We start from the raw sequence: 14,295 nt of genomic DNA on the forward strand, positions 1-14,295 counted from the left end.
GTTGGGAAGATCCCCTGGAGAAGGAAATGGCAATCCACTCCAGGAGTATTGCCTGGAAAATCCCATGGACAGAGGAGCCTGGTAGGCTACAGCCTATGGGGTCGCAAAGAGTTGGACATGACTGAGTGATTTCACTTCACTTCACTTCACATTGATAAGTATGATCCCATTGCCAATTACTTTGTTGTTTTGGGTTCGAGTTTATAAACCTTTTCTGTGTTTCCTGTCTAGAGAAGATCCTTTAGCATTTGTTGACGAGCTGGTTTGGTGGTGCTGAATTCTCTCAGCTTTTGCTTGTCTGTAAAGCTTTTGATTTCTCCCTCATATTTGAATGAGATCCTTACTAGGTATAGTAATCTGGGTTGTATGTTTTTCTCTTTCATCACTTTAAGTATGTCCTGCCATTCCCTTCTGGCCTGAAGAGTTTCTATTGAAAGATTAGCTGTTATCCTTATGGGTATCCCCTTGTGTGTTATTTGTTGCTTTTCCCTTGCTGCTTTTAATATTTGCTGTTTGTGTTTGATCTTTGTTAATTTGATTAATGTGTCTTGGGGTGCTTCACCTTGGGTTTATCCTGTTTGGGACTCTCTGGGTTTCTTGGATTTGGGTGGCTATTTCCTTCCCTATTTTAGGGAAGTTTTCAACTATTATCTCCTCAAGTATTTTCTCATAGCCTTTCTTTTAGTCTTCTTTTGGACTCCTATGATTTGAATGTTGGGGAGTTTAACATTGTCCCGGAGGTCTCTGAGGTTGTCCTCATTCCTTTTAATTCTTTTTTCTTTTTTCCTCTCTGCATCATTTATTTCCACCATTCTATCTTCCACCTCACTTATCCTGTCTTCTGCCTCAGTTATTCTACTGTTGGTTCCCTCCAGAATGCTTTTGATGTCAGTTATTGCATTATTCATTATTGATTTACTCATTTTTATTTCTTCTAGGTCCTTGTTAAACATTTCTTGCATCTTCTCAATCTATTTATCTGTAACTCCATTTTGTTTTCAAGATTTTGGATCATTTTTACTATCATTATTCTGAATTGTTTTTCAGGTAGACTCCCTATCTCCTCCTCTTTTGTTTGGTTTGGTGGTCATTTATCATGTTCCTTTACCTGCTGAATATTTCTCTGCGTTTTCATTTTGTTTAGGTTGCTGTGTTTGGGGTGGCCTTTCTGTAGGCTGGAAGTTTGTGGTTCCTCTTTATTGTGGAGGTTGCTCCCTGTGGGTGGGGTTGGACTAGTGGCTTGTCAAGGTTTCCTGGTTAGGGAAGCTTGCGTCTGTCTTCGGGTGGATGGAGCTGGATTTCTTCTCTCTGGAGTGCAATGAAGTGTCCAGTAGTAAGTTTTGAGGTGTCTATGGGTTTGGTGTGACTTTGGGCAGCCTGAATTTTAGTGCTCAGGGCTGTGTTCCTGCATTGCTGGAGAATTAGCATGGTATGTCTTGCTCTGGAACTTGTTCGCTCCTGGGTGGAGCTTGATTTCAATGTAGGTATGGAGGCTTTTGGATGAGCTCTTGTTGATTAATGTTCCCTGGAGTCAGGAGTTTTCTGGTGTTCTCAAGTTTTAGATTTAAGCCTCCTGCCTCTGGCTTTCAGTCTTATTCTTACAGTAACCTCAAGACTTATCCATCCATACGGTACAGATGATAAAACATCTAGGTTAATGGTGAAAAGATTCTCCACAGTGAGGGACACCAAGAGAGGTTCACAGAGTTACATGGAGAAGAGAAGAGGGAGGAGGGAGATAGAGGTGACCAGGAGGAGAAGAGGGGAAATCAAAAGGGGAGAGAGCAGTCTAGCCAGTAATCAATTCCTTGTGTGCCCTCCACAGTCTGGAACACTCAGAGAGGTTCATGGAGTTACATAGAGAAGAGAAAATGGAAGAGGGAGATAGAAGTGACCAGGAGGAAAAGAGAGGGAGTCAAAGGGGAGAGACCAATCTAGCCAGTAATCAGTTCCCTAAGTGTTCCTCACAGCCCAGAACACCCAGAGAGAGTCACAGAGTTAAGTAGAGAAGAGAAGGGGAAAGGAGGAGACAGAGGTGATCTGGGGGAGGAAAGGGAGAGTCAAAAGGAGAGAGAGCAATTAAGCCAGTAATCATACCCCTAAGTAAAAATGGGTACTGAAGATTTGATTCTTAAAGGTACAAAATTGATAACAAATACCAAAAAGCAAAGATTAAAAATCTAGAGTAGAGGCTAGACTCTCAAAACTACAATATTAAAAATACAAAACAAAATCAAACACAAAAATTATAAAATATACATATTTGAAATTTGCTTTAAAAATAGGGGGGTTTTTTGGCAAGGTAGTAATAGGTTATAAAAATGAAAATTAGAGGAGTAATGAACCTAAAAATTTTAAAAGTAAAAAAAATAAAAATAAAAAATGATAACAGTAAAAATATATCTAGGAATTTCTCTGGAGCTGTTTAGGGCAGTGTGGGGTCAGTTCAGTTTCAGATGGTTCCTTGTTCCAGCTTATACTTCTTCTCAAGGTCTATAGGCCCCTTCCAATGCTTAGTCAGTGCTAACTACAGGGTTTTAATCTGTTGCACCTGTCACTTCTAGAGCCGTTCCCTCTTCTTTGTTTATTTTGGCTTCCTCTGTTTGCAAGTCTCTTCAGTGTCTAATTTCCACCCTGACACAAGAGGGCAAAGGTGGTCACTTATTTAGGCTCACTTGTTCAGTTGTGCTATGGGAAGGGAGGAACACTGCAAACAAATATCACTGGTGTGTGTGGGGAGTGCTCTGTTATGGACCACACTGGGTTTGCCCCAGCTCATGGTGGCATGTGCTTTCCTGGTCTACAGTGCTCAGGCTCTGCAGGAGAACTGTCCAAAGCAGGCCCTGCGTTTCATATACTTCCCAGGTCTAAGATGCTCAGGTTCAGGTTCTCAGATACTCCACAAAGGCACAGACTTGGTTGGGCGTGCATTTTGTGCCCTTCCCAGGTCCGAGCAGCTCAGGTGACCAGGTGTTTGGCGAGCACACTGTCCCAAGTGGGCTGTGCATCTTAATCACCTCCCCGGTCCCAGCTGCTTGGTTTCCTAGGTGCACCAGGAGAGCACTGTCTCAAGTGTGCCATGTGTCTCCTCTGGGGAGCTGATCTCTGGCTGCAACCCTCCTGGCAGATGTCAGCTGTCCAGGATCCCAGGAAGACTTGGTTAGCAACTCGGAGCCTGCTCACAGTTTGGTGGAGGATGCTGTCTCTGGGGCCAAGACTGCCTCTCATCTTCTGGCTCTGGCTCTCCTTTGGTATTTATGCAATCCTTTGTTCTGTGAGCGGGCCAGGCTGTGCCTTAGGTTAGAGCTTTTCGCAGGAAAGTTCTCTCTCTCTCTCTTTCTTTTCTCTCTCTGGCTATCCCACAGTTTGGGTTGCTGTCTCACATTAGCTCCCTCAGATTGTCTTCAGGGCATTCAAACCTGGTCCTTACCCTAAGTATTCAATCCGCACCTCGCTGTCCAGCCCCCGCTCGCTGGTGGTGGACTCAGCGTCTGGGCTACTTCTCTGCTGGGAGCTGCAGTTAGGCATGTGTTCTGTGGGTTGGTTTTTTTTTTTTTTTTTCCTCCTGGTTATGTTGCCCTCTGAGATTCCAAAACTCCCCACAGACCCACCGGTGAGAGGATTTCCCGCTATTTGGAAACTTCTCCTCCTTCATGACTCCCTTCCCGGGGCAGGTCTCCATCCCTATCTCTTTTGTCTCTTTTTTTGGCTTTTATTGTTGTTCTACCCTCTTTCAAAGAGAATGAGCTGCCTTTCTGGATGCCTGGTGTCCTCCACCAGCGTTCAGAAGTTGTTTTGTGGAAGTTTTTCAGCATTCAAATGATCTTTTGATGAACTCATTGGGGAGAAAGTGGTCTCCCTGTCCTATTCCTCCATCTTCCATGGTCATTCTTTTATCATATCACTTGTCATATATCACCCCAATTGAAATAGGTTATAAAAATAGACATCTAATTTATGCTTTTGAACTGTGGTTTTGGAGAACACTCTTGGGAGTCCCTTGGACTGCAAGGAGATCAAACCAGTCAGTCCTAAAGGAAATCAGTCCTGAATATTCATTGGAAGGACTGATGCTGAAGCTGAATCTCCAATACTTTGGCCCCCTGATACGAAGAACTGACTCATTGGAAAAGACCCTGATGCTGGGAAAGGTTGAAGGCAGGAGGAGAAGAGGACGACAGAGGATGAGATGGTTGGATGGCATCACTGACACAATGGACATGAGTTTGAGCAAGCTCTGGGAGTTGGTGATGGACAGGGAAGCCTGGTGTGCTGCAGTCCTTGGGGTCACAGAGTCAGACACGACTGAGCGACTGAACTGAGCTGAACTGAATTTATGAGATAAGCACAGGCAGAACTACCAATATTGGAAAATTATTTTTATATGAGCCAAATTCACTGAAATCAATGTTTTGGGGTTCTTTATTTTAAAAAAGATCTCATAAATCTAGTCCTTTCCTTACCTTTCTTCTTTACCTCCTTAATTTTGGCCAAAGCATAAGAAAAGAGTCAGGAGACATTGTCCACATATAAAATGCAAGTAGAGAGTGAGAATTTGTGGCATTTTGGTTTGAGGGTCATCACCAGCTGTTATAGCTCAGGTAGCAAAAAAGTGCCATCTTCCTGTTTCAAGGTGACACAAAAGACAGAGTCCAAGGCTGACAGAGTAGCTGGAAATTTAGTTGGGATATTCTGAAAGTGAGAGAGCTGCAAAAGGAGTGAGACCTAAAATTTGAGCAACAGAGAATCTCAACAGAGAAATGAAAACTATAATAAAAAAGAACCAAGAATTTCTGGATTTAGCTCTGACATGCAAAGAGCTTGTGAGTTATCATCCCTATCCTTACAAGAAGAAAAAAGCTAAACAAACTTGAAAATTACTTTCTTGGAACCATCAGAGAACTGAGATCACAGGACAAACTGCCACCCTAAAATTTGGAGAAAGGTAAATTCAGAGAGTCACAGCTAAGATCTGCTTATCTTGAACAGAACCAGCCAGATCCATAAATTATAAGAACATTTAAATGGTAATTTTGATAGATTGCTGGATGCTGAATGATAACTAGTATGAAAGAAACTCAGTTATTAGTGAGATCCCATACCTTTGTGGGGTTTTACCTCTAGGAGTCTCACTAGGTTCTCAGTGAAGAGCCAAGAAAGATTCTGTTATGACTCTGGAAGGGTGAAGGGAAAAGTACCCATTATGAAATATACCCAGAGCATTCTCCATAATAAAGATCTGCTGTTCTCCAGAAGAAAAGTCTTTACCAGAGCTTTTTGCCACCTAGAGGAAAGGCATTTCTGACTCTGGTCCCTTCTAGCCTTCCTGTCTGGGGAAAGAGAAGATTAAGAAACAGTTGTGAAGGTCACAGTCCAGGGACATAGACTCAGTAAAAGACCAATAAGTAATCACAAGAGTATAGACACTTCCTCTCTGCTAAATCTTAAAACCATACCAACAAGATTCCAGGATAATAACTGGATTATATTTAAAAGAGCTGTAAGACACAGACTCTTCTAAAGAGTAGTTTGGGGCTTCTAAAGGACGCCTGAAGGTATATAGAGGAGACTGAAAATTGGAAATCACAGGAATTTGAAGTCTTTGACACACAAAGCTACAGCAATAAACATAGGCTACCTCCTGGTTGGATTAATAATTAATCTACCTCACTTCCTGTTGGCCATGTGTGGGTTTCAAAAAAATTATGATATGCTAAAAGGCAAGGAAATAAACCAAGTCTGAGGAGGGAAAGCAAGCATCAATAACAGACTCAATTATGATTTCGGAAATTACCAGACAGGAAATTTAAAATGATTGGGACTTCCCTGGCAGTTCAGTGGTTAAGACTCTGCACTTCCACTGCAGGGGGCACAGGTTCGATCCCTGGTCAGGGAACTAAGATCCCACACGCCATGCAGTGCAACCAAAAAAAAAAAAAAAAGTAGCTATGATTGATATGTTAAGGACTTTAATGGAAAAAAGTATACAACATGGAAGAAAAAAATGGATAATGTTCAAGCAAAACATGGAAACTGTAAGAATGAATTAAAAGATCATTCTAAAAATCAAAGACACTGTAAATAGAAATGAAGACTTCCTTTGAAAGGCTCATGAATAGATGGGACACAACTGAGGAAGGAATCAGAAAGCTTGAAGATATGTCAATCAAATTGTCTCAAACTGAAGTACAAAGAGAAAAGATAACGAAAAAAAAATCTAAGAATTGTGGAATAGTTTCAAAGAATGTAGCATATGTGCAATTGGAATACCAGAAAAGAAGAAAGCAAATGCAGCTGAAAAAAAAATTCAAATTCATAATGGTGAAAAATTTCCAAAATTAAATGAAGACACCAAACCACAGATCCAAGAAGCTTAGAGAACACCAAGTAGGACAGACACTCCCAAAATGTGCAAATAGGCATATTATATTTAAAATGAAGAAAATCACAGATAAGAAAAAATCTTGAAAGAAGCCAAGAGAGTAAAGAAACTCTACCTGTGTGTGTGTTTAGTTGTTCAGTCATGTCCAACTCTTTGCAATCACATGAACTGTAGCTTGCCGTGCTCCTCTGTCCACTGGATTTTCCCAGAAAGAATACTGGAGTGGGTTTGCATTTCCTACTCCAGGGGATCTTCCCAAACCAGGGATTGTACCTGTGTCTTTTGTGTCTCCTGTGTTGGCAGGTGGATTCTTTGCCACTGAGCCACCAGGGAAGCCAACACCTTTTTTTTTTTTTGCAAAGTCTTCCAAAAAATAAAAAGAGAAGGGACTACTTCCCCAACTCATTCTATGAGGACATTATCACCTTGATGCCAAAACTATAGAAAGATATCACAAGAAAACTGCAGAAAATATCCTGTATAAATATAGATGCTGGGACTTCCTTGGTGGTCCAGTGGTTAAGACTCAGAGCATTCAATGCACAGAATGTGGGTGCAATCCCTGGTCAGGGAACTAATTCCCACATGCTGCAGGACACAGCCAAAAGACTTAAATAATAAATAAATATAGATACAAAATCTTCAATAATACTTTAACAAACTGGGTCTAGCAACATATGAAAAAGATTAGACACTATGACAAGTGGAATTTATCCCAGGAATGCAAGGTTGGTTTAACATATGAAAATAAATCAATATAATACACAATAAAGCCACATTATCATCTCAAAAGTTACAGAAAAATCATTTGACAAAATTCCTCTTTCATGATAAAAATCCTAAAAAAACTTAGAGTAGAATGGATCTTCCTCAACCTGTTTAAGGCTATCTGTGAAAATCCTATAACGTCATATTTACCAATGAAAGAATGGATGTTTCCCCGCCTAAGATCAGGAACAAGACAATGATGTCCACTCTTGTATTCAGTTGTGCTGGAGGTTCTAGCCGGAACAATAGGAAAGAAAAGGAAATAAATTCATGCAGATCCAAAAAGGAAAATGAAAATTATCTCTACTTGCAGATGATATAATCTTGTATATAGAAAATCGTAATGAATTGATGCTTTTGAACTGTGGTTTTGCAGAAGACTCTTGAGAGGCCCTTGGACTGCAAGGAGATCCAACCAGTCCATCCTAAAGGAGATCAGTCCTAGGTGTTCATTGGAGGGACTGATGTTGAAGCTGAAGCTCCAATACTTTGGCCACCTGATACAGAGAGCTGACTCATTTGAAAAGACCTTGATGCTGGGAAAGTTTGAGGGCAGGAGGAGAAGGGGATGACAGAGGATGAGATGGTTGGATGGCATCACTGACACATTGGACACATGGGTTTGGGTGGACTCCAGGAGTTGGTGATGGACAGGGAGGCCTGGCATGCTGCAGTTCATGGGGTCGCAAAGAGTCGACACAACTGAGTGACTGAACTGAATAATGAAATATTTTTCTGTGATGTAAAGAAATTGCTGATATACAAAATAACATGGTGGACCTCAAAATAGTCTGACCGGAAAACTCCAGACACAAGAGAGTACATAGCATATTCTACTTTAAAATTCCATTTTAAAATTACAAAAAAGGTAATCATACTGATGAACCTATTTGCAGGGCAGGAACAGAGATGCCGACATAGAGAACAGACTTGCATACATAGCTGGGGAAAGAGAGGAATTGAGAGAGTAGCACTGAAACATATACATTACCATATATGAAATAGGGAGCTATTGGGAAGTTGCTGTATAATACAGGGAGCTCAACCCAGTGCTCTGTGACAACCTAGAGGGATGGAACGGGGTGAGGGGTGGGAGGGAGGCTCAATAGGGAGGGGACACATGTATACTTATGGCTGATTCACATGGCTATGTAACAGAAGCCAACACAATTTGCAAAGCAATTATCCTCCAATTAAAATTACAAGAAAGGAAAATCTATGATAAAAAGACTAGTGGGTTTCTGAAAGTCCATGTTGAGGACTGACTGCAAAGATGTATGAACTTGTACGATGGGAATGTTCTATATATTGAGTGTTATGATTGAGTTAAATGGGTGTATACATTTGTGAAATCTCATAGACTGGTTCACTTAAAATGAGTGTTATGTAAATTATACCTTATAAAAGTATAATTTTGAAAATCACTGACATATACCTTTAATTTTAAAGCTAGGATTGTAGGGTAAACTATTTCCTGCATGTAAGATGCTTTACTCTTTGAGCAACTAATAATTAGATATATGGTAAAAAAAAAAAATGTATGAGTAGTTCTCTTTCTCAAATCAAAATTTGCTTAAATAGGTATAAAAGTGCTAAATGGGTTTGATGTTGAAATGTTAGATGAAACTTTTCCTTTGGAGGACATTGCTAATATCTTAGAGTTCAAAATTTAATCATTAGAATGATAAATACTTAGGAACAGTTCTCTGAAAGTTTAAGCTTCACAAAAATATTGGTAACTGAGATATTGTTTATATGTGGAACCTAAAAAGAAGGGTGCAAATGAACTTAGTTACAATACAAAAGTAGAATCACAAATGTGAAAACAAACTCATGGTTACCATGGTATAAGGGGGAGGGGAGAGAAATAAATTGGGATTGACATATACACACTACAAAGTGTATATAAGATAGATAATTAATAAGGACCTACTGTTATAACACAAGGAACTCTACTGTATACTCTGTAATGACCTATATGGGAAAAGAATCTAAAAAAAGGGTGGCTATATGTATGTGCACAACTGATTGACTTTGCTGTACACCTGAAACTAACACAACCTTATAAATTAATTATATATCAATAAACTTTTAAATATTGATAATTGAAACATATTGGTATTAATGCTGCATCAAGCGATAATCAGAGTGCTGCAGAGAACCCGAAAGATTACACATAAGGTAAATATGGCTGACAGTAATGATAAAAGTTATACTCAGTTTTTTTTTCTTTCTTTTGATAACACTTAAATGATTAATAGGAAACAGGAACTGTAAAGGAAAGCAGAAAGAAGACAAAGAATGGAATTATCTAAAAGTGCTGAATGGCAATCAGTTAAAAACAATGAAGAAAGAAGCTAGAATTGTTTGATGGAGGCCAACAGCCAACTTATCCTGTTTCAAAGGATAAGTTCTCCATAGATACAAAAACAATCTTAATTAAACATAGTCTCTCAAATTAGGCAGGTCCCCAAATATTCTTATACCTCAGTAGCACAGGTATAACCTATCTCTGCTTTGAGTGTCTACAATTCAATGTATTATGAAAGTATAATCAGAAAATTTTCTACTGTACTGAAAAGATTATTGAGGTATTGATTGTAGTGAGTTGCATGCAGATTTTCAGAGTTCAAAAGATTTCAGAGTTCAATGGTTTAAACACTCAGTTATCTAAAAGATCTCAATTATTCCATCACTCTCAAGTTGCTCATTGCTCTCAAGAAGCTCAAAATGAATGGAACCTATTTCTCAAAGATGCTTAGTACCAAGTTTTAAGTAGATGTACCTTGAATATTTTTCATATTGATTTAATTAAAAATAAATGTTTTCAACTTCAGAGTTCATGGACCTTTCTTTCCAAGAATTCTGAGGCGTAGGAAAGGAAAAAGAAACTTTGGAAAGACTATAACACATATCGTAGCAAAAGTGATGACTACTGACATGGTAAGAAATACATTTTATTCTTATTTGTTCATTTAAATTTTAGCTGCATATAATTAGAAAACAAGCTCTTTGAAGGTTGGATTCTTGTCTGATGTTAATGTCTTATTTCCTCCATTACACCCAGCTCAATGATTGACATATAATAGGTACTAAATAAATAAATGTCCACAACTATTTACAGAGTACTAATTTTCACTTCATGGGAAATAGATGGGGAAACAGTGGAAACAGTGTCAGACTTTATTTTTGGGGGCTCCAAAATCACTGCAGATGGTGATTGCAGCCATGAAATTAAAAGATGCTTACTCCTTGGAAGAAAAGTTATGACCAACCTAGATAGCATATTCAAAAGCAGAGACATTACTTTGCCGACTAAGGTCCATCTAGTCAAGGCTATGGTTTTTCCAGTGGTCATGTATGAATGTGAGAGTTGGACTGTGAAGAAGGCTGAGCGCCGAAGAATTGATGCTTTTGAATTGTGGTATTGGAGAAGACTCTTGAGAGTCCCTTGGACTGCAAGGAGATCCAACCAGTCCATTCTGAAGGAGATCAGTCCTGGGATTTCTTTGGAAGAAATGATGCTAAAGCTGAAACTCCAATACTTTGGCCACCTCATGCGAAGAGTTGACTCATTGGAAAAGACTCTGATGCTGGGAGGGATTGGGGGCAGGAGGAGAAGGGGACGACAGAGGATGAGATGGTTGGGTGGCATCACTGACTCTATGGGCGTGAGTCTGAGTGAACTCTGGGAGTTGGACAGGGAGGACAGGGAGGCCTGGTGTGCTGCGATTCATGGGGTCGCAAACAGTCGGATATGACTGAGCGACTGAACTGAGCTGAATCCTGTTGCCAGATGCTATGCTAGCACCTATGGGAGAGAAATATGAGAAATACTGCATTTGAGGGAGATACACTTTTGAACCAGACCCACAGTCCTGCTTCTTCCATACATCTGAGCAGTTTGAATGATGGTGGAGATGTTGTTTAGTGGAAGCTGAGTCGTGTCTGACTCTTTTTGTGACTCCGTGGACTGTAGCCTGCCATGCTCTTCTGCCCATGGGATTTCCCAGCAAGTATACTGGAGTGGGTTGCCATTTCCTTCTTCAGGGGATCTTCCCAACCCAAGGATCAAACCCACATCTCCTGCATTGGCAGGTGGATTCTTTACCACTGGGCCCCCTGGGAAGCCCTATGGAGGAGACAGGGACAACTGAATAGGCTATTGCAATAGCCACACAGAATAGGAGTATGATAGGGGTGTGTACAGGAGGCACTAAGGATGGGCACATAAGCAGAGTTAGGAATTCTGGCAGCACTGGCTGAAAGAGATAATGCAGATGGAACCTAAAGGATGAGTGTAAATTGAACTAGCCCAAGTGGGGAAATGCTCTAAGTCATCTCACTTGTTCTCTCAGTAGTATTTCACAGCTCTCTCCTTGAATAGTCTTTCATTGTCTTCTGTTACCATACTTTGCTGGTTCAGTCTCTCTAGTTGTTGTATTTTTTCTCCTTCTGTACTCTAAATGCTTGGAACTTACTTTTTTTCTGCACTATAATGTGCCTAAGTGATTTATGTGATCTTTTCCCATAACTTCAGTTATATACACTGATAATCTAAAATGTGTATCCACAGCCCACATTTTTTGTTCTGAGCCCCAAACCGGTATGTCTAGCTACCTATTGCTCATCACCCCTTAATTATCTTCTGAGTACTTCAACTCAGTGTCCACAATTAAATTCATGATCTTATCCAGTACCTAGTTTATATTCTAGAGTTCTCTGTTTCAGTAAACGGCACCACAGTCTACCCAGTTGTTAATTACCATCTTCTGAGAGTTTATCGTCCCCTCATCACCTTCATATACCCCTTCCTCCCTCACTAAACCACATCTTGGCGTACACGTTGTTTCAGAGAGCTACTGTATGTCCTTTAGGCCTCAATTTAAATGTCGTTTCCATAGGAAAAAACGTGCTCAACGTTCCAGAATACACAGACTACATACTGTGCACTCTGCATGTTCCCTTACTGTCGCTCTTCCTCATCTTAACTATGTTAAATATTTTCTGTGGCTACCTATTGAATGTCTGTCTCTTTTATTATTAATATACTAGCTTTTAAGAGCAAGGGGAGTATGTTTATCATTCATCTAGTCACTGAACATGATGATTGGCATAAGGTGGATGCTGAGCATTTTTCATTGAATAGTAAATGAGTACATGTTTGATAGAGTATGGGGTATATATGAGTAACTAAAAGAAGTCCAGAAAGGATGGTATTTAATACCTAGTAGGAGAGTGAATAGAGATAAAGCCTGGCCTATTAGACTGGTCTTATTTGTTATCCTACCAATTTTTATTATTTTAAACAAAATTTAATTTTCCTTTGATTTGCTTGCTGGATCAGATTTTCAATAACATTAATTATTCCACCAATTATATTTGTAAACATCTTTTGAAACATCATTGTAAACTAAGGTATAGATTTTATCTCCAGCCTTTTAAAATATTGTTATTTTTACCTATCTTTTTGTTTGTTTTTAAATCTGTTTTTGGCTTTATTTTCCTATATAACAGTAAAATGTTTCTGTGATTTTTATTCAGTGCTTTGCAACCCTTTCTTCATTTGTGTAAGTAAATATCCACAAACTTCAGACAACAGGACAATGAGAGGAAGACTGCTCTGAGAAGGCAGCATCAATCATCAGTTTCTACTTTGCTCAGATCTTTGATTTTAGACTTACCTTTGAGGTGGACAGAATATTTAATTTGGTGCACCTAGTCACAGCTGTGTATATAAGGCTTTAACAGGTTCTCAACCTTGAAGATTCTTCAGTCTTTTTCCTGCTCTATAGTCTCCTTAAACAGCTTTAATCCGTGCCCATTATCATCATGCGGGTGATCTTTACAAGTAGTGTAGTGAAAAGGCATGGACTTTGTAGTCAGGTAGCCCAGTGTTTCAACAGCCTGTTTTGGGCAAGCTGCCTAACTCCGAACCCCAATTTCTTTATTTTCAGAGTGCTTTAAAAAGAGAAAAAAAACTGTGCTGATTAAGAGGATGATCTCTGGAGCCAAACTGCCTGCATGCAGAGTCTGGCTTTGGCGCTTATTAATCATGTGATTTTCAACAAGCTATTTTCCCATTTGCGCTTTAGTTCCTCATCTGTAAAACAGGGATAATGTGTGTTCTTTCTTTATAGAGACTATATGAATTCACATTTGTGATGTGCTTAGAATACTGGCCAGCACATAGTAAGTACTCGATAATCGTTTCCCACTAGGATGATGGCTACTGCCGCCACCACCACCGTCACAACCATCATCACCAATACCACCACTAAACTTTATTTTTTTGTTTTTTTTGAGGATGAAATTAAATCCTATGTATAAAATACCTAGCAGTGCCTGGCATGCAGTGGCTTTTCAGTAAATTTATCCCCTCTTGCATTTTTTGCTGATGGACATCACTACAAGTTCTTCTCAGCATCTTTACCTTATGTCTCACTAACAGACAATGACCCTAAATTTGAACTTACTGTTCTTTTGTACACAGCCTGTCCTTAGTCCTCCTGTATTCTCTATTGAATTAATGTCCTAGATATCCTTCCAGTCAATTGAACTAAATATGTCTTTACTTCCTTAGTCTCTCAAATTGTGATGAGAGACCTAAATTCTGTCTTTAGGTTTAGACTCAGTCTGACTTCTGAATCATTCCTAACAGAGATAAGCAGTATTTGTTTCAGTGCTTAAAGTTCAACATTAGTTTTTCTCCTATATTTAGGAGAAATATCAATGTCCCCATTGTTCATCATAGGACTCTATCATGTTCCTTCTTTGTCTAGAAGGCAGAATAGTGTGGTGGTGAAGAATATAAGCTTTACAGTAATAGAAATCTAGGTTTGATTCATAGTTTTTCTTCATAATGATTGGGTTGGATTTTTTAAAATTACATAGTTTCTCATTTCCTTATCTATAAAAAGGAGTAATCAAGTCTATCCTATAGAGTCATTCAGTTCAGTTCAGTAACTCAGTCATGTCCGACTCTTTGCAACCCCGTGAACTGCAGCACACCAGGCCTCCCTGTCCATCACCAACTCCCAGAGTTCACTCAAACTAACGTCCATCAAGTCGGTGATGCCATCCAGTCATCTCATCCTCCATCGTCCCCTTCTCCGGCCCCCAATCCCTCTCAGCATCAGAGTCTT

At 39.6% G+C, this 14,295-nt stretch overlaps 1 protein-coding gene and 1 non-coding gene across 2 annotated transcripts in view; both read left to right on the top strand.

Moving 5' to 3' along the window:
- Window positions 1-14,295, top strand: part of SHCBP1L (SHC binding and spindle associated 1 like) — a 39,768-nt gene that overhangs the window by 14,434 nt on the left and 11,039 nt on the right. Inside the window, exon 6 of the mRNA XM_040263843.1 lies at window positions 9,988-10,093. Within this exon, the coding sequence (XP_040119777.1) occupies window positions 9,988-10,093 (106 nt within the window). The remainder of the gene's footprint in view (window positions 1-9,987; window positions 10,094-14,295) is intronic.
- TRNAG-UCC lies at window positions 5,824-5,896 on the top strand. The gene has a single exon. It is a non-coding gene; the product is annotated as a tRNA-Gly (tRNA).

The sequence above is a fragment of the Oryx dammah genome, unplaced genomic scaffold (genome assembly GCF_014754425.2).
Source record: "Oryx dammah isolate SB20612 unplaced genomic scaffold, SCBI_Odam_1.1 HiC_scaffold_21, whole genome shotgun sequence".
Taxonomy (NCBI): domain Eukaryota; kingdom Metazoa; phylum Chordata; class Mammalia; order Artiodactyla; family Bovidae; genus Oryx; species Oryx dammah.